This window comes from Rissa tridactyla, chromosome 3 (assembly GCF_028500815.1).
Source record: "Rissa tridactyla isolate bRisTri1 chromosome 3, bRisTri1.patW.cur.20221130, whole genome shotgun sequence".
In the NCBI taxonomy this organism is placed as follows: Eukaryota; Metazoa; Chordata; class Aves; order Charadriiformes; family Laridae; genus Rissa; species Rissa tridactyla.
Genome location: NC_071468.1, coordinates 35,462,877 through 35,485,724, shown reverse-complemented (window position 1 = coordinate 35,485,724; position 22,848 = coordinate 35,462,877). Strand labels below are relative to the sequence as shown.

Below are 22,848 nucleotides of genomic sequence, written 5' to 3'. Positions count from 1 at the left end.
GCCATCTTGTGTGTGGCGGAGGGCGGGGAAGGGCGCGGCGGGGTCGGGCAACGACAAGACAGCCCGGAGCGGGGTGGCAAGGAACGGGGACGCGTGGGATGCGCCGCTGCAGGGACCTCGGTCCCGCCGACCGTCGGTGGGGGAGAGCCACGGCCACGCGTGGGCGGGGGGAGGCCCGTCACGTGCCGGAGAGCACCGCCTCCCCCTCCCCCGCCCCCCGCTGGCGGCGGCGGCGGCGGCCATGGCGGCCAAGCGGCGTACCGACGAGATGCGGGAGCGCGTGGTGCTGGGCGAGTTCGGCGTCCGCAACGTGAGCGGGGCGGGACGGGCTGGGCTGGGCTGGGGTGAAGCGGCGGGATAGTGGGGGGACCTCGGCTACCGGCCCCCCTCACGGCCCGGCCTGTCCGCCTCCCCGCAGGTCCACACCACCGACTTCCCCGGCAACTATCCCGGCTACGAGGACGCCTGGGACCAGCTGCGCTTCGAGGAGGTGGGTGAGGGCCGCCGGCGGTGGGGGCGGTTTGTGAGGGGATGGTGTGGGGGGGTGGGGCCCACGTGCGGAGCCCGGCGTGACCGGCGGCGCGTGGCCCCTGCAGGCGTTCCGCGTGGACGTGATCCGCGAGGAGGAGGGGGCGCTGGAGTTCGACATGGTGGGCATCGACGCCGCCATCGCCAACGCCTTCCGCCGCATCCTGCTGGCCGAGGTAGGAGGAGGGGGGTGGGCGGGCAGGGGCCCGGGGCGGTGCGAGGAGCCGCGGGGAGGGCCCGGGGGTGCCTCCCCGAGCAGCGGGGTGACTCGCGTGGTGGGGAGCGGGGAGGGCCCTGCGTTAGGCCAGCCCTTGCGGACAGCTTCTGGGTTTGGAAGGGGAGCGCAAATTGGCTCTGCACGCGTGTCGGGAGCCCAAAGAGAGTTAGGGCCGTAGCAGCATGAGCGATAGTGCTTGTTGCTCTTAAGGGCGCTGTTGGTAGTGTCTGGGGTCGGCCTGCCTTTCACTTCTCGTGGTCGTTCGTTTAAAAAAACCCAACCAAATATAGGAAAGGGTGTATATTTAGTGTAAGGATATATTGGGTATCCAGGTTTGGCAGATATAGCACTGAAAATAGTCTTCAGGGCAATTATTTGTGGGAGAGAAGGGACACTCTAGCTGCATATTCTGTTGGCATGTAGTTCAGCCGTCATGCTGACTTGATCTCTCGTCTCCCTGAGGTGCCAACGATGGCTGTAGAGAAGGTCTTTGTGTACAACAACACGTCCATTGTGCAGGATGAAATTCTGGCTCATCGCTTGGGCCTCATCCCAATCCGAGCTGACCCTCGACTCTTCGAATATAGAAACCAAGGTGAGAGTCTTGGATCAAATAGAACTGTTGAATGTTTCCCCCAAAGTAGGAAATCGGGGTTGCATATATGGAGCAAAAGTGTGATTCCGTTGGGGCTCATGCTGCTCTCCCCTTCCCAGGAGATGAGGAAGGCACAGAAATTGATACTCTGCAGTTCCAGCTGAAAATAAAATGCAGCCGAAACCCTCAGGCAGCCAAGGAATCATCTGATCCTAATGAACTATATTTCAATCACAAAGGTGAGATGTCTCCTAAAAATAGGTCCCGTTTTTTTCTTTTTTGGTCTTGGGAGACAGGATTTGGTCTGTTCTCTCAGCGCTGTAAGCAGAGAGAGCTGATTCCCTCATCCTGCTAAATTTATTTTTTGCCATCGCTAGTCCTGTACTGGTCAGCAACCTGTTTTGAGACAGCAGCTGGCTGATGCTTGTGGCGTCTCTTTGCAGTGTACAGTAAACATATGACATGGGTGCCCTTGGGGAATCAGACAGACCTCTTCCCAGATGCTGACTTCCGACCTGTTCACGATGACATCCTCATTGCACTGTTGCGACCTGGCCAGGAAATAGATGTGCTTATGCACTGTGTCAAGGGTATAGGTGAGTCGTGGGTCCCGGGGCAGCGGGAGGAGGAGTGTGAGTGCTTGGACTAGGGCACAGCCGTGTGAAGGGGAAGGGTGGAGAACTGGCGTTCCCCTGGGAACTTTAGGCCCCGGCATCCTTGTACTTTTGTTCTCTGAGGCCTGCCCTCATCCCTAACTCTTTGTGCAGGTAAAGATCATGCCAAGTTCTCTCCTGTGGCCACGGCTAGTTATCGACTGCTTCCTGACATTACTCTCCTGCAGCCTGTTGAGGATGAGGCAGCTGAGATGTTGCAGAAGTGCTTTTCCCCTGGAGTCATTGAGATCGAGAACATCAAGGGTACTTTTTTCCTGCTCTAAAGTGCCTTGTTCCTTATAAACCTTGGCAGAGACTGATTAGAAATTAGAGCCAAACCTTGTAGAGACAAAACCACATTGTGATGTCTTGCTGAGCAGCAACCATTCATGCTATTCTGAGCCTGGTTTTATGTATGAGTGGCTGTCATACGCAGATGTGTTGCGTGGTGAACTGGGATCTCCCTGAAATGCTAAGGCATAGGGTGTCTGCCTGCAGAGCCCTGTGGCTGCAGCTTCCAGTCCTGTTCAGTCGTCTGTAAGACTGGGTAGTAAGCTTGCTCTTCCCAATATCTGAGTGCGGAGATTTCTTGTGTCCTGTCCAGGGGTACATACAAGCTTTGTGTTAGGGTCGGAACTGTTTAAGAAGACCAGTTCTGTCAAGTTGGAGTTTCATGTTGGGGATGTACTGATTCTTTATGGTTGGTAGCTTTGCTGCCTTTGCTGATACGGGAGTGCGTATTTGAGGGGTAAGCACCTGCCGTGACCACAAGGCGCCCATCTGGTTTCATCTTTCCCTCTTTAGGAAAAAAGGTGGCAAGAGTAGCCAATGCACGGTTGGACACGTTCAGCAGAGAAGTTTTCCGTCACGAGGGTCTGAAGAACCTCGTGCGCCTGGCAAGAGTGCGAAACCATTTCATCTGTAAGTGCCCCGGTTTCCCCAGGACATAGAGCCCTGCTGTGGTTTGTACAAACAAGCAGACTGGACAGCACGTATAGCTGGGGCCCTGCCTCCCCCTTCCCCCCCCACGTCATCAGCAGTCATAGATTCATGTTCCAGTGGCTAACTATTGAGGTGCTGGGATTTGAGATTGAATGTGTTTGTGCTTCCTGTGGCGAATGTAACCTCTTCTCCCCTGGCTGCGAAGATGTGGCTTGTCAGGAGTGCGGTGTAAGGGAAGACGAGGGACAGAAATGCTGAAGCTGCCTAGTGGCGGTGCTGACTCGTGTCTTCTGTGCAGTTTCAGTGGAATCGACGGGTATCTTGCCTCCGGATGTGCTGGTGAGTGAAGCCATCAAGATCCTGATGGGAAAGTGTCAGCGCTTCCTGAATGAGCTGGACTCTGTGCCTATGGAGTGACCAGGCTGTAGTTGGGAAGCATATCCCTGCGCTGCTGTTTTGGGCTTCCTGTATCTGCCTGCTTGGACGATTCCTCTTCCATAGGCAAGAGGTTTGAGATGGACTTGCTGAGACCTAGGCCCATCTCTTTGAACTTATTTTCGGTTGGTAATGAGCCTCAGTGAGGAGATGCACTAAAATAAAGGCTTTTCTTTACAGCTGTCTCCTTCTGTGCTGTTCACAATTGTGAGACTAACAGAGAAGAAAGTGGGAGCAGATCTAAAGATGAATAATAGCATTTATTTTAGATTGTATGCATTACGTGAAGAGGACTGATATGATAGTGTGGTAAAGCACTTCGCAGCAGGTCAGTGACATTTAACAAGTCAGTATCAGTGCAGGGCTGTTTTGCAAGTGTCTCAAACTAGCTCTGGCGTAGTTAATGTGGTAGGTAAAAGGCTGTACTGTCAGAGGGCTGGGACACCTCTCCTGTGAAGAAAGGCTGAGAGTTGGGATGTTCAGCCTGGGGTAGACTCTGTGGAGACGTTATTGCGGCCTTTCAGTATATAAAGGGGACATGGAGAAAGACTTTTCACCGGGGCTCGTAGCGACAGGACAAGGGGCAACAGTTTTAAACTGAAAGAGGGTGGACATAGACTGGACATAAGACACTTCTTACAATGAGGGTGGTGGTGAGATGCTGGACCAGGTTTCCCAGGGAAGTTGTGGATGTCCCATCCCTGGAAGTGTCTAAAGTCAGGTTGGACGGGGCTTTGAGTAACCTGGTCTAGTGAAAGATGTCCCTGCCCACAGCAGGGGCTTGGACTAGACGGTCCTTGACAGGCCCTTTCAGCCCAAATCATTCTATGATTCTCTGATACAAGTAGGGAGGGGGCTTCTCTGTGCAAAGGTGGAGTTTAAAAAACATGGTGCTGGAAGGACCAACTCCCTTCTTAAGTAGCTCAAGGTAAGATATCTCTTCCCAGGTATGAGACTTGACTACTCTGTTCTCCCTTTCAGTGACTGAACATACTTTGGGCAGAACATTGGGACAGTGGAGGGCAACTGACAGTCAAAGGCCTGTCTCCAGCCAGGGAAGCCTGGGAGGACTTGCAAGTTAGTTGCAATGGTGAGCACTAGCGTTAGTCAGCATTGGGTGGGTCTGGGCTTGTTAAAGTATCTCTTGACAAGCTCATGAAGGAATTGGAACTTCAGAGAATGGGCTGGGAGTACTGGTGTGTCCCAGTTGGAGGCTACTTTGGTAGTATGTGCACCTTTCTGGGGTATTGCTTCACATGTTTCCCATATTGCTTATGGGGCATACCCAGTTATGCCAAATTTTTTTCACTTTGGAAACATGTACTCTTTGATCTGTAAACTGGGACCTAGCAGCTGTTGTGGAATTAATATAAACCATCTCTGAGTGACATAGTGCGTATCAACGCAATTTTTCCCCTGATTTTCCCCCCCAATTTAATTATGTAGTCTGGAATGGTTCTTCCCCTCCCTGATAATGTATGTTGTCTACCAGCAAAGATGTTCCCTTTTTGATAGCTGGAATAAGGAGTGCTAAACAATCCTTGGGAAGGGAGCATGGGTAGAGCAGAGGGCTCAGATCTTACTGAAAAGCATAAAAGAATAAAAATGAAACCATGACACCATGTGTATGAAACGGAATAGCTTTACTGACATTCAGAGGTGTAACACAACCAGTTCAGAGACAGCTTCGGATTTAAACATTCCTACAAAAAAGGTTCTAAAAACCATTTAAAAAAACCCCCTTGTGTCTAGCATGAAGTCACAGAATGTTAAAAATATCACAACACAATAAATATACCCAGCCTTTGCCAGAGCCAGGAGCCGTGTTAGCTCAGAGGTTAAAAAAGTTTGAGGCCAGGAGGAAAGTGGAGGCTGCTGGTGGAACAGCCGGGGCAGGAGGGTGAGTGGATTCCCCAAGGCCTGCTCTTCCTTTCTGTGCTCCCACCCCTCCCAACCCCAGCTTTTCTGTCCAGTCTGTCCCAGTGGAGACACCACCTTCTCAGCCTGCCACAGTTTATGACCTGTTCTGTCTCCTGGATGGCAAAACTGCCAGCCAGCTCTGGACAGACGCTCCCAGCTCCTGTGCCAACACTAGGACAGACTGAGTGAATCATTTGTCATGTAAGAAGAACCAGCTTTGCAGACTGGAGTGGTCTGACAGAGTCCCACCTCGCTAAAACCCAGTTTCTGACCTGGCTGCTCCCTGCCCCACCAGGCAATTCTCCCAAGAAGTACCAGGCTGGGTAAAAACACAGGCTACTGTCACCGCCACAGCAAGAGGGTGAGGAGATCCCTTTTGGTTTGCAGGTGCTTCAGATATTGGTCCAGATTTTACGTACCCTGCACTGGCCACGTTCTAGTCTACAGGGCATGGTAAAAAGAAATACTAATTAAAAAAAATAAATCTTTCCTGCTCCCCCTGAGAGATGTCCAAGAAAGGCTGGCACAAAGTAAAAGCCTTCCATTTGGCTCTGGGTAGAACAAGCTGTATGATCATATACATACACATTATGCATGTATATATATGTATGACAGTGTCTGCCTCCTAGACAGCAGCTGCACCTTAAAAAGGCTGATCTCAAAGGAGATCCTAGAGCACTGCTGGGCTTCCTGGCACAGAGCCCTCAGCCCCATGCTCAGCATCCTGCAGGGAAACGGATTCATCAGAATACCAGACTGCTAGGGACAAGTGCCAACAGACGCAGCAGGAGTGTCCGATGTGTTCCCTACAAAGCCTGGCTACTAGCACGCAGAGGAAGACAAGGCTAGCCCCTTTTCACATGGCACACTACTCTGCCTTTTGCATTAATCCTAAACCCCAAGGGATGAAGAAGTGGAGCAAGAGTGAACCAAGGCTACAGGATGACCAGGCTTTACCTAACAGAGACTATGGGCTCAGCTCCCACCTTGCGGAGAAGCAGAGCTCTAAAGATGCTCATCCAGTGGAGGGGAGGGGAAGGGATCAGGAAAAGCTTAACAGACTGGTTCAAATGCCACCGCAGGTCCCCATCCCAGTGTAGGGAGGATAATAGGACAGGACCTGTAAGGGGCTTTATTCAGACGAACGCTTGTGGAGGCGATGACAAGGAGAATCTAATGTGCTTACTATGAGGAGAGACAAAATAGAAGGTAAGGGAGGAGATGGTTGCAGCATCCCAGGCTCAGGGCTCAAAGAGTGCATTGAGGCCTTCTCCATCCTCATTTTCTAGCACGTCTGTCTCCAATGATGGCTTCACCATTTTGAAGAGAGATGGGAGGTTCCGGATATGAACTTCCTTGCGGAACTGCTCCCCAAGGGGCTTCTGCAGAGGACAGACAGGCAGGCATCAGTCATCATCAGTCATTACCGCTTTCACAGCCCCACTCAGCTCAGAGGCAGACCCCAGATTCTGAGCAATACCTAGGCCCGCAGCCTGTGCTTGCCTTTTGGGGAATCTTTGGCCTGATCCAAGTTCCAGGGCACTGAGGTAACCGCCACTGCGCCAGCTCCCCAGCTTCAAGCTCAGTGCCACCAGGCTCCAGTGCCACCATTCTCTCAAAAGCCCAGCACCTAGCAGCTTCGCTCAAACATTTTAACACTCCACTTCCCTGAACGCCTTCATGCAAGGTACCCCCTGCCTCTCCGTGAAAAGTCATCGCTGGAGGGGCTGCTCAGCCTGTGCTGTCATCCCCGCTGTACCCCCCAGGTTGAAGCGAGACAGAACAAACACTGAGAATATGCCGCAACAGCTTCCCAGCTGGGAATGGGGGTGTGCTGGGGAGAGGCAGGCACACAGGCTGGCTGCCCCATCACTTCTGCAGGGTATCGGTGTGAAACAAAACAGGTTCATTTTCCTCCAGGATATCACCTACCCCAATGCAACCTGTGATGAGGCGCTTGAAATGATCCTTCCGGCGCTTGTCTGCCACCTTCTGCAGTGTTGGGTTGAGAAGCTTTGAATCAAACTGCTCCAAAGAGTCCCTCTGGATATCTGGGACCTGCTCCATCACTGCCTTCAGCTCAGCGTAGCGAGGGCGCTGCAGGGACAAAGTATGGTTAACACAGCTCTGCTAGAGGAGCAGCCTTGCCCTCCTTTGGGGGCCATTAGCTGCTCTGCCCCTAACCAAGCAGACACGGGGATTAGTTTTCCACCACTCCCCAGCCAAGCTGGCATCTGGACAAAGAGCAGAATTTCTCACCAAGGCCTCGTAGATCTGGAAAGCGAGGTGGACAAGAGCTGCCATGCAGCCATCGTGCTGCCCATGTATCTGTAAGCCCTTCAGCACACTTGTGAAAAACCAGGACACGGCATCGGGCAGGAGGTTTCCTGGAAGCACCTGGGTAAAAGGCACTGTCAGCACAGAAGCAGGATACTGATACATGACTGCCTTTCTGCAGCAGCCATGCTTCTCACTACATTCAGAGCTTCCTCTCCCAACCCTGCCAGAGCTAATCCCTTCTGCCTCCCAGAGGTACCTGTTTGAGCAGCGGCCAGCAAAGCTGTGTTGTGGTTCTTTGGCAAGACAAGGTGTCCTTCCAGGAAAGGGACGTGTAGGCAGTGATCAGCAGCGCGGTGCAAACATCCTGAAAAGGGGCAGAGAGAGAAAACAGTCAGAGGAACTATTTCCCAACTCCAGGATTCACACCTGAAGGAAGCCAAGAAGCAATACAGGGACTGCAGGAGCTCCTTGGGGCCATCTTCTAAGAATCCTGCGTGCTGCTGCTCCAGCTGAAGGTGCTCAAAGGCACCCAGTGTGCACCATCATAGCCATGAGGAACCAACGTCAGGCAAACCTGCTCCCTTCATCACCCATGGACTCCCATCAGCTGCTACTCTCAAGTCAGTGCAAAAGCTTATGCAAGAGCTCCTGAGGGGTCCACAGGAGAGGAGGAATACAGAGGTACACGATGAAGGTACTCTGCACAGCAGGTTGTGTTAACACTTTGCCTCTTGTGCCAGCTCTGGCGGATTTTAAAGGAAAAAAGGTGCTACTGGGTGAAGTTCTTCCTCATGAAGACTGGTGCCCAGGATGGAGGTGGAGCCAGGGAGCACCCTGGGGGCTGAATGCCCTCGGCCTTGCCCAAAGAAGGGCTGAAACTCTGTAGCTACATTTTATGCTGGATCCCAACCCCCATTTGCTTTGTGTCTTCTGCAGCCATTAACAAGACCCTTAAAAAACACATATGTTCCCGACAGAAGATTGTCACCCTGAGGAATGCTCCAGCAGTTGACATCTCAGTAGCAGCATCTGGCTGCACCCCAGACAAGTGTGACAAGGAGTACAGACGGTAGAAGTCTACAGATGGTAGAAGCCAGAGCATGCGCTCTTACCTCCTGCTTCATCAGACACTTGCCGAGCTCGGTGAGCTCTGCGCTGGCAGGAGGAGTCACCTCTGTGGCCATCGCCTCATCATCTGCAGAGCAAACACAGCACTGTGAACATGTCCTCCTGAGGACTGAGGGAGACACAGGGAGGCACAAGCGAGAGCTAAGCTGGGAGCCAGGGGACAGCACACAGAATCATTATGCTGGCACAACTTGCCAGAACATCTCTCTCCAAGCAGAAAGCACCCACCCTTTGTTGGGGAGGAAGGGCACCCAACTAGCTACCTCCAGCTCTCGGGAAGACCGTGGACATCCCCCTCTTCTCCTCATCCCTCTTCATGGTACCTCAAGAATCAGCTGCTCCAACATGCTACCTGTGAACCCTACAGCACATCTGCTCCTAGGCCAGACTGGGTTTCTCTGTGGCCTCAGACACACTGGCCAAGACAGAGCTGAAAGCTTTGTAGCACACCTATACCCCTCACACGGAACTTCCAGCAACAGCCCAGCCTCTCCCTTTTAAAAAAAATGGGAAAAGTGCATGCACACACCAAGGCAAGGAAAGGCAAAGGTGGGCATTTACTCACCGTCTCCGTCTACAGCAGCAGTAGTGTTATGCTCAACACCTTTCTTAGAAACACAGCAAACAGCTGCAAAAACAGTTGCAGGTCAGAGGAGCAGAAAAGGGAAGATGCTACTTCAGAACACACAGAGATTATCCTACAGATTCTGATGGGCTCACATCTGCTTCAATCTTCCCCAGCTTTTACATGGTATCTGAAGAATCCGAAAGCCCAATGTAAAAGCCAAATACTGCACTATCTGGAAGGCTGAAACACCCCACCTGCAGCATCCTCCCACAGTGGAACCTGCTGCACACTGGCTGCTTCAAACTACTGAGAACCAGTAACGGGCAAACCCACTTGAAGCCTAGAACCTGAGAAAAGCAGCATCTTAAGGACACAAGGCAGATCAAGAAAGGAGATACAAGGTTGAGGATCTGTAATCTCAATGCAGAGTCAATTTTCCCAACCTCTCTGCTCAAAGCCACGCTGGCAAAAACATGATGCTGGAGAAAGGGAACACAAAAGAGATTGCTCTGGGGGAGGGATTCTTCCCTTCTGCCTGGCTAGAGACATGGCAATTGCCAGCAACGACACTGCTCTACATTCAGGTTGTCCACAAAGCAACATCCTGAATTCGGCTCCAGGGCACAGAGAGAATCCAGATTCCAAAGGAGGACTGGACTCCTACAGAGACAGTGCCAAAAACACGGAGCCCTAAATGAAAGAAAGAAAACTCTGTTCTGAAGGTTTTTAATTGATCTCTTACTATGTTTTAGTGAAGAATTTTGGCAGGGTTAACTGTCTCACACCTAGCTTCTACGGATTACCTGAAATACTACTGGCCATTACAGTTAATTTTTACTGCACACTGGAAACTCCTGTTGTCCTCTCTAGGCAAATTTCCCAATATCCCAGGGGACCTAGCTTGATTTCACTTACTGATGAGATCCATAACTTCTCGGGTCAGCAGCCTGACCAGCTGTTCCTCAAGCATCTCCTGAGACTCGGGGTTGTCATCTGCAGCATCATCCTCACTGAGGAGAAGAGGTTTTAGTGTGAAGGGAGACAATATCTTAAAGTATTCCCCCCTGCCCAAGCACGGGGAATGAGTCACCATCAGGGTAAACTGTTTTCCAGCCTTCTGCTGGCAGGGCTATTCCCTGGGCAAAAGGCCATGTAAAAGACCAAAGCTCCATCCCACTCCCCATTTCCCCCTTTCAGTACTCATATCAAGGGGTGAAAGCTTACCAGAGCATGCTTCGCTGGTTGATCACCTGCCATTTCTGAGACAACCTCTGTTCAAGACAAAAGGGAAGACTCAATACCTTCCTAAGGAGCTATGCTGGACACAACGAAAAGAGGCCCAAGTGATAGGTGCTGACAGAAGCACAAGAGCTTTAAACACAGTTCTCACGCCAAGCCCCATTTTGAATGAGACAAGAACTGCTACCAACTGTGTTGAAGATTCTGCAGCTGTGCTGGCTGTAGGAATCTGAGTGAGCTGTCAGAAAAATGAGGGAACACAGGCCAAAAAAACCCCACAAAAATTCTGAGGGCTGAAGGTTGAGGAGCTGACATCCACAGGTTTGAATTCACAGCAAGGGGTGGTGTGCAACAGCCAGAGTTCAATGCACCTCAAAAGCCCCCCTAAACAACATCAAAATCATTAAGCATTGAGGCTCTGCCCTTGTCTGGCTTTGGAGAGACAGACATTCTCACACGTCGCTGCCAGCTGCTACAAGGAATCTGGGCTGCCAAGAACAGGCATCAAACAAGCTGTTTACTTACCACGTGCAGATAGGTAAAGAGTGGTCCCAGCATGGGGCAGACAAGGGTTTCGTAGTATTCTGAAGGGCAGGAGAGTACCAAGGGCTTCACAAACACACCTGCACAGACCAGTTAAGGAAGAGGCCCAGTGCACCTGGCCAGCTGCTAGGGAGACTGCAGCACAGCGCCCAAACCAGCCCATTCCACTGGGAGGCCAAGCAACAGACACTTTGAAGCCCATCTCCTCACAGCACTGAATTAACATGCGCCATCTCTACACAGCAAGAGCATAAGGTATTCATCTTCTTCCCCTGACATTTCCGCTAAGAAAGCTGAGAGTGCTCAGCGCCCATTTCCTAGCTGTGGGACTGAACGTCCAGCCCTGGAAAGTGGGCTGGAGTCCCAAATCATCTCCCACACAAGCACACAGTCTAGTGAGACACTAGATCAAAGTGTCTCACTTTGATCAAAGATCAAGATCAAAGATCCGACACTATTCAAACCCCCTTGCCCCCCCTAGAAGGCACCACCCACCTCTCATGGTGCCTCCAGGACCACACAAATCCTTTGCATTTATTTTGTCTGACCCCATGACACTGCTGTTTCTGCTCATGCCCTCCTAAGCTCACACCTCATCCATGCCAGGTGTATCCCTGTTTACCTTCTCAATCACCCTTCTTTGTCTTGGCCATACTGAAAAAGATGCTAGGAAGCCACCAGGTTTTCAATTTACATGCTCAAAGCCTCCCTAGCTGGTCCGAGCCAGTGATGGAAGGATACGGAGCATGGGACGCAGTCTGTAATCAGGAATGTTGTTGAGGTTGATGAAAGCTGAGCTGAGGAGCTGGGTAGCAAGACCCTCAACAGTGTAGAAATCCTGTTGCATGGAGGGGCCTGCATTTCCCAGGATGTGGAAGCTTCAACAAAAAACAAGTTAGTTGCAACTCTGCTACATAACAGGTACCATGCCTCTGGTCTGCAAAGGCTGCAAGCAGTATCATCTTGAGATTAGATAGTTGCCATGTTCTTAAACAAATACTATAGAAGAATTTTAGCACGGTATCTCTTTTTTTTTTTCTGGGATAGCTGCAGAGGGACAATTAATTGAGCACTTAAACACTAAAATGCATTTTTGAGCGCTGAGGCATCCTAACGCACAAAAGTGGCAGAGAGACAAACTAGGTCAGGATAGCAGATTCTGACAGATAGCTCCAATTCAACTACTAACCGCAGAAGGGCTAAAAGCAGATCTACATTTTGAGGTACTTTTTCCAGCAACTGTGCTCCATGTGTATGCAGTAGGTTACAATGACCGAGTGTAGTTCACCACTGCAACTCGTACTTGGACATTACAGGATACAGCTCACATGAAAAGTCTAACTTCTAAAGTTCTAACTTCAGAAGAAGTCTGCACCCAGCAACAGCCCACTGCTCCAGCTGTGCAACGTTGGTTTGTGTGTGGGATATCTGGTGCTCTTACCAGTTGTCGTAGAGGGTACAGAAGAAGCCCTGCATCCTTTCTAAGACTGTTTTGTAAACAGGAGAGTCATACAGCTCCAGCAGAGGCTGAGGGAGACCTGTGGGAAAGAATAAGATTCAGCTATATTAATGAGAGAGCACGGTACACCTTCAGAACAAGCTGGGCAGGCCCCAGCCAGCCTGACAGCAGTGAGGGGAATATTTGGCAAGATCAACATGCAGCCAAACGGGAAGAGGTGCAGCAACCCTGGGGCAGAACCTCCCCTCAGAGGCCAGCCAGGCTCAGGTGGGTTGCACCCACAGCAGAGGTGTTCCCACTAAGGTTGTTATAGCCCCCTCATTTCTCCAAAGCAAAACTTACTGGAGCTATCAGAACCCTGTCAGAAGCAAAGCTGACAGGCGTGCAGCTCCTCTAATAGCCTATTCCTTCAGGTTTGTATTAATCTCTGTTGGGACACAAGCTACTGCTGAACTACAGTATCAAAAAAGTTTAGAGCAGAGATCAAGGCCCTGCTGCTTTATGTGCAGTGGTTCACAGACAGAGTTTATAGGTCACGGAATACAGGTAAAGGAAGCATCTCCTCATTTTACAGAGAGGAAACAGAGATGAGACAAAGTAACTTCCCTGAAGTATTGCACTGCCTGAAATTAAACCCCAATTTCCAGAGTCATGGTCTACACTTCATCCACAAGGCCACCCACTTCTGCTTGGCTGGAAAGGCTTCTGTGTTCACAAGCTCAAACCTGTTTTAAGATGGTTCCAAAAACCTCTTTCTAATACACCCTCTGGAAACAAATGACAGGGTCATACCGCAAGACTTGGCTCTTGCCCTCCAGGACACATCTCTGCACCAGCACTAGGGGATCCTGATGAGCCCTAATTCTGCTCAAAGGCAGACAATTACAGCACCCCCAGTCTCTCCAGCCAGAAATGCCATGTTGCAGAGACCAACACCCAGCTGGGATAAGCGGTTTTGTAGGGTACCCTTAATTTCATGCAGAAGAAACCAATTTGTCTGAGACCAATAACCAATTTAACTTCTTCATTTTAGTGGGTTCAAATCATAGCCGAGCTGCAAATCCTATGAAGAAGCTGGCACTCCAGCCCCTCTTTGCTTCCACTGCTATTGATGGGCCACTACCTCAAATACCTCTGAGAATCTACCCATGCTTTCCTCCTGAAGAGAAGCCCCTTACCTAGGATGGCATTCTTCTCCACCTCCAGCATGTCTAAGGCCTTTGCAAATGTTTCCCCCATCCTAGCCACCATCTCTGGCATGTAGAGATTGTTGTGAGTCCTGAAACAGAAGAGCACTTGGTTTATACTCATGTGAGTCAACCCCTTTTGCCCTTGACAGTGGGATCCTCTCCTTCAGCTTGTCAACAGCTCCTCTGAGGCAGATGATGAGGAAGGTGAGACCAAGCACGTGTGCATGGGATCCCCCTTCCCCACCTGCAAAAATATTGGGGAAGCTGAACCGACAGAGACATGGAGTGACTCCACCTCATGTCCTGAATCTCCTGGCTGCCCCTTCCACTTATTTCCGTTCACCCCACCCCTTGCAAGCACTGGCAGTGAAAACTCCCAGCAATTCTCCAGTCGATGCTGGCAACAGCTTATTAGCTTGGCCAAAGGGATCAGAGAATGCATTTTAAAAAACGACAAGACACGGATTCTGTAATCTCAAAAGATCTTCTGCACCTAAGGCCCCTGCAGAGGGAGGGGCTGTTTCAGCTCCAAAATACACACACTGCCCCCCAGGGATGGGTCACAGTCCCCAGAATGGCAGGTGGCATTGGAGGGACTCTAGTGAGAACATCAGTCCATCAGATGTTACTCGTGGCAGACATATGTGCCCCTCTGGACAACACATCCAGCCGGGAACAATTCCTCATCATCAGGAGGCGGCCACGGTCAGCTTTCCGTGAGGGACACCAATTCAGCCACGGGTGGCTGGTTCTCGCCATCCAGGCCAAAATGGGTCCCCTCTTAGCCAGGGTACTGACACTCAGCGCTGGACTCGGCAGGGGGTGTCTCTCTCACCTACCTCTCTCCTTTGAGACCTCAGACCTCCACTCTGGGTGTCGCCAGCTGCACACAGCACAAATCCTGCAGCCTCCTCCAAAACTGCAATGCCATTGTACCTGCTGCTAGAGGTGATCAAGGGCAACTCAGTATCTCCCCCTAGAGCAGCGTTTCCCAAAGCAGGGGGGTACATGGGAATGGCTGGGGGAAGGGAGCGTGGACAGACCTCAGTATGTTCTCCAGAGTCTCAGCTTTCACTCATGTTGTAATGATTTTTTTAGGTTTTTTTTTTTTTTTTTTTTTTGAAGGTCTATGTTCACAATCCTGGCAACCTTGATGCAGTGATGTCTGCCTGAGTTTGCAGAGAGCCTGAGTTAGCTCCGTAACGGCAACTATCCCATTTCTCTCTGCAAGTGTTAAATACTTCCCTGCTCACTGCACGTGAGGAAGGCAAGTATGTAAGTTTCATAAGAAAGAGCTACACAAATGACTTCTTAATGACCCATACTCTCATTCTGGGCTGAATCTAACACCATGCAACACGCCTCAAAAGGGGCACAAGCTGGTATTATTTTCCCAAGAGGGGCCAGGGAGCAGCCCAGCCTCCACAGAAGTTTGGATAATGCTGTTCCACTGACTCAAAAAACTGCATTTCTGCTTGAGGCTATCCTGAAACCTAGCTATTCAAATAACCTCCTCTTGTACATCTCTTCCCTGTTCCATGCCAGTGTTGGCTTTGCCTCATGCTGGGCAGAAGGGGAGTGGGGCGAACCCAAGGACTGTGGAATTGCAGGGGTGAACCTTGAAAACCCACTGCTCTAACTCCAGCAGGATGGGCCAGTCAGTCATATCCTGAAGCTGTGGTCATGGTCCTTAGTTGTTTCCGACTCCTTGTAGCATTTTCTCAAGTTTGACAGGAGGGAGGGCAGAGGTTCACTCACAGGCCGATTTCTCTTAATTAATACTTTAGGAAGGTCCCAGTGGTAATGGAGAGAAAAATCAGCTATTCCCCACAGGAGTTAAAAAAGCATCCAACAGCCCTTGAACACGATGAAGATGTAGCCCCTAAGCATGTTCCAGCTGAGACTCTCAGCAGTGAGCAGCACTCCTGGGCATCCCCAAACAGGAAAACATGGAAAAACAAAATTCAAGAGACATTTAAGTTTTAGAAAAGACAAGCAAAGGATATGGCAGGACTTAGGGGAGTGTATTTTTAGCCATGGTCACAGCTCTGCTGGAAAGAGCGTCTGATACCTAGAGAGACAGGCTTGGAGGCCAGAAGATGAGTCCTTTAGGGCAGTCCATGCTCGAAGAAACTTTTATCTAAAGCTGGAGCTGTCTACAATGAAATGCCTATAGCATCCGTCTATCCAATTCTTTCACCAGCGTTAATGCATTGGTAACATCAGCATCTCATCAAGAGGAGTTCCAAAAAAGCCTTTGTCCATGCAAACCATCTGCTGAGCATGACCAGCCCAACTCTAACAAAACATGAGCAAATCGCAGCACAATAAAGGTGCTGTGCCAATCAGTTCGCGCAGCTACTGACTCCAGAAATGCGCCTTTATCTAAAGGTGGCTAGAGATCATGACTTGGGTTTAAATTCAGGAGAGAACAATTTAAGCCAGAAGCTAGAAAGCACACAGATGAAATGAGGTACCACAGAGGACAGGAGAATCATCAGTCAAAAAGCTGCAAGCAGTGATTAACAAAGCAACCTCAAAATAGTTCAGCAAATACAGCTACCAAGACAGAGACAAATCTGGGTAGGCCCAAAAAGATGCCACTCAAAACTACCTTATTTTTCATTGTTACCTGGACTCCCTCTCTTTCCTCTCGGCTCTTTGGTCTCACCCATGACCTACCTTCAAGCTACTTACCTTGGCAAAAAGTAATGGTGAAAAAATTAAAATAAAGCAAGTAAATAAAGGGCTTAGCAACTTTCAGTGTTTCTGTCTGAGAACACAGCAGAAGAATGCCACACAACATCCAGAGAGCAGCAGACCCAACTGCTCAGCCTGCAAAACGCCCTTTTTTTTTTTTTGCACACTGGTGCCCGACTTGCTGTTCAGTTCAGCTGCTCAGTAGGATCTGTGCCACTGCTGCTACTTGCAGATCTGCTCACACAGTAACCAACACAATCTGCGAGGACTTCCACATCTGCCTTCTGCATAGGCACATGAGCAACACTGGACCTTGCTTATCCCCACAGAAAGCTGTCTCATGGCACAGAGTTAAGAGGAGCATCCATCCCCAAGCAGTAATGCAACTATGTTCCTGAAGGCATCCTCAACACGGACAGCTTTCCCACCAACAGCCTTCCTCATATCCCTGTACTTTGTGCCTGCTGACAGGCTGCTACAAATTCCATATTCTCTTGTGTAATCCACATAAAAGAGGGCCTGAGAAAGCAGTACGTGGAAAAGGCACTCAAAGCCAGCAAAAAACACACCGGAAGCTCCATACCACAAGCTCCAACTTCTCCAGAAAGACATAATCATCATCAACATTTGCACTGAGCAGCTATGAGTTTACAGTTGTCACACAGAGAGGCATCTACATTCAGCAGCAGCCAGGAAAGGTAAGAAGTGGAGGACCTACTGCTCTCAAAACATTAGCCTTTTGTTCTTGTTGAGCATCCAGCCTTAAGAAAAGCCTCGATACCTCTAAGTGAAGTACAGGCCGCTCCATGTATGTTACTACCATGTGCTCAGAAAATGTTTCGGTCTGCAGTGGAGATGCTCAAACAACACAGATGCATTATCTCAAAAATCAGCAAGGGAGCCTCTTCATTTATGTTGACGGAGAAGTACTGGCAACAGAATATAGCTCATGCATTTTCCTGGAGGTGGTAAACAAGCAGGCACAGAATTTCTGCTTCTTTACAGGTAGTGCAGTTTGACAGAAAACAGAGTTTGACAATGGCCTGCTAAGCTTGTTGTAAAAGAGATCCCAAGTGTTTTTAATAATGTGTAAGTTCCAGCAAGAACAGCAATCACACAATCAAAAAGTCTGTCCGTTGCAGCCTGTTCAGACCTTGGCCACTGGTTTAGTTCATCTCCCACAACACGAAGCACGTTCCAGGCTCTGGAAGAAATGGCATGAAGCAATTCTACTCTACCCAACCTCTACCAAAAGCTCATCGATAGGATCTTCATCCTTTCAGGATAAAAGGCGATAACACTTCAAGCCCAGCTCCACAGCCATAACAAGATGGTTCAACCATGCCCACTGTACAAAGTGCCTCTAACACAGAGTTTTGTAATGAGGAACACTGCTAGGGTAGGCCAAGACAGCACGTGCTTGTCTCACCAGCCCAGCATGTTGCTTTGCATTGGAAGCAGCACAGTCCTGAGCTAAGTGACTACCAAATATACCTGACTACACAGAATTTGAGTAACAGGTCCCCTTTCCTCACAGACCGGGGAGCTGAAAAATCTAAATGGATCTGAAAATGCTCTTTCCCAACAGGGTCCTGACAAGGACAGAGCCTCAAGTTTTCAAGTATGCAACACGTAGCATTATCTCACAAAACTGCCCCGTAAGCTTGGCAAAATCCCAGCGTCAGCAGTTACCCTGAGTCAGATTCCTCCTTTATAATTCTGGTAACTGTGTTATTCAGGATTCCCCTTTTCTGCCTTCTCTTGCTCCCTCCTCTGGCTGCCCCAGGTGTACACAACACCAGTGACGTGCAGAGAGGCACTGCAAGGTAGCAACAGCCTGAGAGTATGCATCCACTGATTTCAATAGCAGACAGTGCTTCAGGAGGCTGGTGTTCGTGTTCGGCAAAACCAGCTTAATTTAACACTGAAGAGAGAACAACACAAACAGGATGCGATGAGAGCTGGGACTGCCCTGGTGGTGACTGGAGAGGTGGCCTTGTAGGGGCTGAGGGCAGAGCAGAGATGTTAGTTGAGAAACGATTAACTGGGTGGCAGATTTATAGCAGTGGAGGTGGGGGAGGCAACCCCAGCCCAAGCTCCCATTGGCTTTGATGGACTCTTGTAGGCCAGGCCAATGAACATTCAGAAGGCTCCAGTTTCCCCAGTGCCGTTCCCCACTGTGAACAGTCAGGAACAGTACTTGGGCACCTGCACCAGCCTGTGTTCCTGCTGGCTTCACTGGGAGAACATGCTCTGAGCATACCATGTATTTATTACAGTTTGGCTTTCAGAGAGTCTTAAGTCAACATAAATGATTTCAAGTCAACTTGACCCACCTTATAAGAGCAAGTAAGTTGTCAAGAAGCTTCAGGACCTGCTCAGTGCAGGGATTACGGTAGATTGGACTTCCACTGGGCATGTATCCCACCAAGAATCCTCCAGCTTTCGCCTCTTCAGTAGCAGCAGGCCAACGAGCTCGTTTCACAACTCCCAGAATGGTGTACACGCAAAAGCTTATCTGCAGCAAGAGATGCGGAGAGAGTTTCTTAACCAGAGCACAACCTGAATAAATGGGTTTTCAGAGAAACACATCGTCCTCCCATCTCAAAATGATCACTCTACAGAGATCCCAGCCTGGTGACAGGAATGAACTGGTGGGTTTGCTAACAAGAAAATGCAGCAAACAATCATGCTACATTCCATCACCTGCAGTGACCGTTGGCCATGGCAGGACAGCCTATGAATTCACTGTTAGACAAAGCACCAAAGCATACAGGCTCATGAGTGTGCAAGAAGCCATGCAAGTTGCCCCCTAATGGGGTCTACACTATCAGTCTCTCATCTCTTTCGTGTGCTGGGATGGATTTGGAGATCTGTGATTACACAGTGGTCAAACTGTATTAGCACCAAATCACAAGCACAGCTGCATGGACTGCATTTCAGTGTCTTCTACAGACCTAAAGATAGCAACTCCATTTGCAGTCTGTCCCAAGAAGTGAAGACACGTCAATAACAACTTCAACAACACGAATCGCCTCGGATGAACTTTAATTGTATTCCATGCTGCAGCCTTAGCATGACACTTGCCATACTACCTGTCTTGAAAAGCACAAGTCACCGCACCGTATTTCCAAAAATCATTTAAACCAACTGTTTCTCCAAAACCAAATTCTGCTGCACAAACAGCAGGGAATAGTGCGCTTTGCTCTGCTGAATAATCTGGTTTTTGCAAGGCTTACATGCTCACTACTGTAGCTCAAAAGGCAAAAGCTAGCCTGTTATTCTGCAATCTGAAAAACCTACTGATTCGCACACTAAAGAAAGCAGACAATCAGGTGAGATCTTGTGTGTAACCACAACAGAAATGGGGGAGGCAAGGAAGCGAGTCCTCCCTTATTAAGGATTACACCTCTCCTGGTAACGATACTCACTCTAGAGCGGTTCAGGCCACTGGGATCTTCCAAGACCGGATCGGCAATTTTGTTGTCTGCACCCACGTAGGAGATAAAGGCTTCAGGATCCAAGAGCACTCTGGCATTAGCAAAAGACAGCAATGAGGATTATTCTTTGTACCAGGGAATTTGAGCAGAGCTTTGCACTGGCAATAAACATCTTAGCAAATACAGAGCAGGCTAGAGACACTAGCTAGTGCTCCACACTGTACGTGGGAATATGATAAAAAGCACCAGAAATGTATACACTCTCCAAACACCTCCAGTTCTTTTGGGCCACGGGGCTAAAACCTTTGAATCTCTTATGAAGACAGCCCTGCTGGGAAAACTCTTGTGCATGCCAAGATGCCCAGGGCTGCAGGACATCTCAGCTTTAGTAAGCAGAGCTCAGCTTCCTAGCTTATCCTGGAGATGAGCAAAGACATCTTTTATTTCTCGTTTTCTGCAAATGCTTTGAGCATGCTGGGAAGTGTCCCTCTATCATTTTAAATGACTCTTACCTAGCAATCTTTAACAAACAGCATTTAGACTTAGTTGCCAGTTTCTGAACTGCTGGAGAGCTATTACCACGATGACTGCCCAGAGCACAGGAAGTCAGGAGGCAGCCCACCACCCTTATATGGTTCGCACATTCCCTTGTTGGGTACAACATTACCTCTGCGACACATCCAGCTCAAAGCTCAGAAAAACGACCCATACCTCTGCATCTCTGGGGAGAGCCATAAGCCAGCAACAGGAGCCATGAGCTCCTCCAGGAAAGCTTTCTGCCGTTCATAGTCCTTGAACTGGTTGCTGATGAGGACGAGGGCCTCCATAAGGGCACACTTTTCCATCTGCGTCAGAAGGAGCTCATTGGAGAGCAGCTGCTTCACGTGGTTGTACAACATCTCAAAGTTTGGCTAGAAAACACATCCAAGTGGAAGAGCGTCATGCATTTGGTGTCGAGAAGGGCCACTGGGGAGGCAGAGGTGGGGTGTACTGTACTACACAGAACAGCTGGAGGATCATATATAAGTTCTTTTCTCTACATAGTCATCTCCTCCTCAGTCTCAAGTTTCTCTGAATGCTCCATCTAAAAGAACCTCTTTTCTTCCCTACCCCTCTATCATCATCCTGGATACAGTTTAGTTTCCATAATGACTGAAATAAGCAGAGAAAATGTCTCTTTTCTAAGCAGTCGTATCCATTACAACTGTGTCGCACCTCAAAATAGTTCTGGTGCTTTTATTTACTCACAGAAAGCACCTTGCTCCTTTGGCTTTCAAGTGCCAGATTTAGGACTCTTCCATCTCTTTGCTCACAACTAGGCTAATAATGATTCATACGGTTATCACTATTTCTACAGGAATGCTTGCCTTTGTTCCCTACCTACTCTACTCGCAGCCACGACTTCCTGTGCCTCCGTGACTCAGATGTTGTCGTCATCTGAATTTATGAGGCAGCTCTGCGCCCTTGGCTCTGCCAGTGAGGATGTTTGGTTGGCCACAGGAAAGAGAGCGCTGTAGTTCAAGGACCAGTAGAGTGAGACAAAGACAAACCCACTAGTTCTTAGCAGCTATTGAAGAATGCAGACTGGAACTCCTAAATTACCTTAATTAGCATCCTCAAAAAATGTTTGTTTAAACTAGCAATGTCCTATGGTGCTCCTGTAACCCTAGAGCCACGCCACACAAACACCACTAAAGAACGGAGTTCAGAGCTACACATGTTGCACGCAGGGTGTTTAGTTCAGCAAAACCAAACAAAATACCAGCTCATGGATTTTAAACATGTTTGTTTTTTCTAGTCTTCTCAAGCTAATCCAGAAAACAAATACTCTCCTCTTGCTCCTACGTTCTCTTAAGTAACAGAAGAAAGTCTGGAGATTAGTCAATTGCTAGCGTCTTCAGCTAAGGAATCATTTGAGACCACCATAAGTAACAAAATGGAAATTCAGCAAACATTCCCATAAAATGAATCTAGTGCTGCTTGTATCCTCCTCATCATCCCTTTTGCATTTAACTCATCACCTTTTCATTTAACTCATCGCTTTACAATTCAACTCTTCAGAAAATTTTTCGGGGGCCAGGGGGAACGAGGGAGGTACAGGGAACAAAACACTTTGCCATTTGTGCAGCAGGAGCGTCTCTTGGAAGAAAAACAGAGGCAGTAGCCAAGGAAGCTGAAGATCCCACAAAATGCAGCTGAAATTGAGGCAAGAGTCTTCATGACAGAGTTGAATTTACATACCAGGACAAGCTGAGGGTAATCCCGACACATCTTTATGATTGAGGAGCATGCATGCCTTCTCACATTCTTCACTGCTCGAGTTCTAGGAGCCTGGACAGACATAACAAACTTCAATGCAACAAAACAAAAGTTCAGACAAATGCAGGGTATCTTCAAGAGACAAATGCATTACATACAGTTTTCTGCACTGTTGAGTACAGATCAAAAAAGCATTCCCACACACCCCCAATCCCAAACAATCACATTTCCCCTGGAGCAGTAGCCAACCCAAGAAATCCACGTTTGAAGAAGCTGTGCTCAAGGAGAGAGGATGCCATGGATCTTACTCACTATTTCAAGACACCAAGCACTCCCATGGCAGCTGACAGCTTTACAGCCATCCTTCACAGCCATGTATACCAACCACTGAAGAATACTCACAGCTAATTAAGTGATTTCACTCTCAGGAAGGCCAACACAGACTTTGGGACTAAGTGCACTGGCCTTAGACCACACCTGTGGCCTTCTAAATTTGCGAGCCAAAGCTTATTAGGCTGCATCAACCAAGAACAGATCAGTTGTATCTAGACTTCCCAGCCCTTTCCAGGAGCAGGACTATACTTGAGAGGCCTCCTACAGTGGAGTCTTCAGACTCAGCATGCTCTCAAGCAGCATATGATTTGATCTAACTGTTACAGCTTGTTAGTAGGCAATAATTTAGACGTACCTTACTTTCTTCTATAACTTCAAAGGTAACTGAAGCAAACAGCTGTGAGAAAAGGGAGAAAAAT

At 49.1% G+C, this 22,848-nt stretch overlaps 2 protein-coding genes across 9 annotated transcripts in view; one reads left to right on the top strand and one right to left on the bottom strand.

Moving 5' to 3' along the window:
* Window positions 1-33: 33 nt before the first annotated feature.
* Window positions 34-3,547, top strand: POLR1C (RNA polymerase I and III subunit C). Of its 2 annotated transcripts, XM_054194122.1 has the most exons (9): window positions 35-310; window positions 419-490; window positions 597-704; window positions 1,208-1,340; window positions 1,460-1,579; window positions 1,784-1,936; window positions 2,108-2,257; window positions 2,798-2,914; window positions 3,234-3,547. In XM_054194122.1, exons 1-9 carry the CDS (start codon window positions 242-244, stop codon window positions 3,350-3,352), a joined length of 1,041 nt encoding a protein of 346 aa, XP_054050097.1. In that variant the 5' UTR covers window positions 35-241; the 3' UTR covers window positions 3,353-3,547. The 2 variants fall into 2 exon arrangements, with proteins under 2 accessions (XP_054050098.1, XP_054050097.1); XM_054194123.1 differs by lacking the exon at window positions 597-704 and having other exon boundaries at window positions 34-310.
* A 1,447-nt stretch (window positions 3,548-4,994) lies between these two features.
* Window positions 4,995-22,848, bottom strand: part of XPO5 (exportin 5) — a 30,543-nt gene continuing 12,689 nt past the window's right edge. For 4 of the 7 annotated variants that reach the window (XM_054194115.1, XM_054194116.1, XM_054194119.1 and 1 more), the window contains 17 exons: window positions 22,785-22,826; window positions 22,079-22,186; window positions 20,549-20,748; window positions 19,829-19,928; window positions 18,734-18,915; window positions 13,686-13,786; window positions 12,490-12,586; window positions 11,790-11,926; window positions 11,031-11,128; window positions 10,491-10,537; window positions 10,182-10,276; window positions 9,264-9,326; window positions 8,683-8,765; window positions 7,827-7,934; window positions 7,550-7,687; window positions 7,223-7,387; window positions 4,995-6,672 (listed from right to left, as the gene is read on the bottom strand). In XM_054194115.1, coding sequence (XP_054050090.1) covers window positions 6,532-6,672; window positions 7,223-7,387; window positions 7,550-7,687; window positions 7,827-7,934; window positions 8,683-8,765; window positions 9,264-9,326; window positions 10,182-10,276; window positions 10,491-10,537; window positions 11,031-11,128; window positions 11,790-11,926; window positions 12,490-12,586; window positions 13,686-13,786; window positions 18,734-18,915; window positions 19,829-19,928; window positions 20,549-20,748; window positions 22,079-22,186; window positions 22,785-22,826 — 1,905 coding nt within the window. In that variant the 3' untranslated portion in view covers window positions 4,995-6,531. Of the gene's footprint in view, window positions 6,673-7,222; window positions 7,388-7,549; window positions 7,702-7,826; window positions 7,935-8,682; window positions 8,766-9,263; window positions 9,327-10,181; window positions 10,277-10,490; window positions 10,538-11,030; window positions 11,129-11,789; window positions 11,927-12,489; window positions 12,587-13,685; window positions 13,787-18,733; window positions 18,916-19,828; window positions 19,929-20,548; window positions 20,749-22,078; window positions 22,187-22,784; window positions 22,827-22,848 lie in introns of those variants that run through there. The other 3 variants (XM_054194118.1, XM_054194121.1, XR_008465244.1) reach the window with 2 other exon arrangements.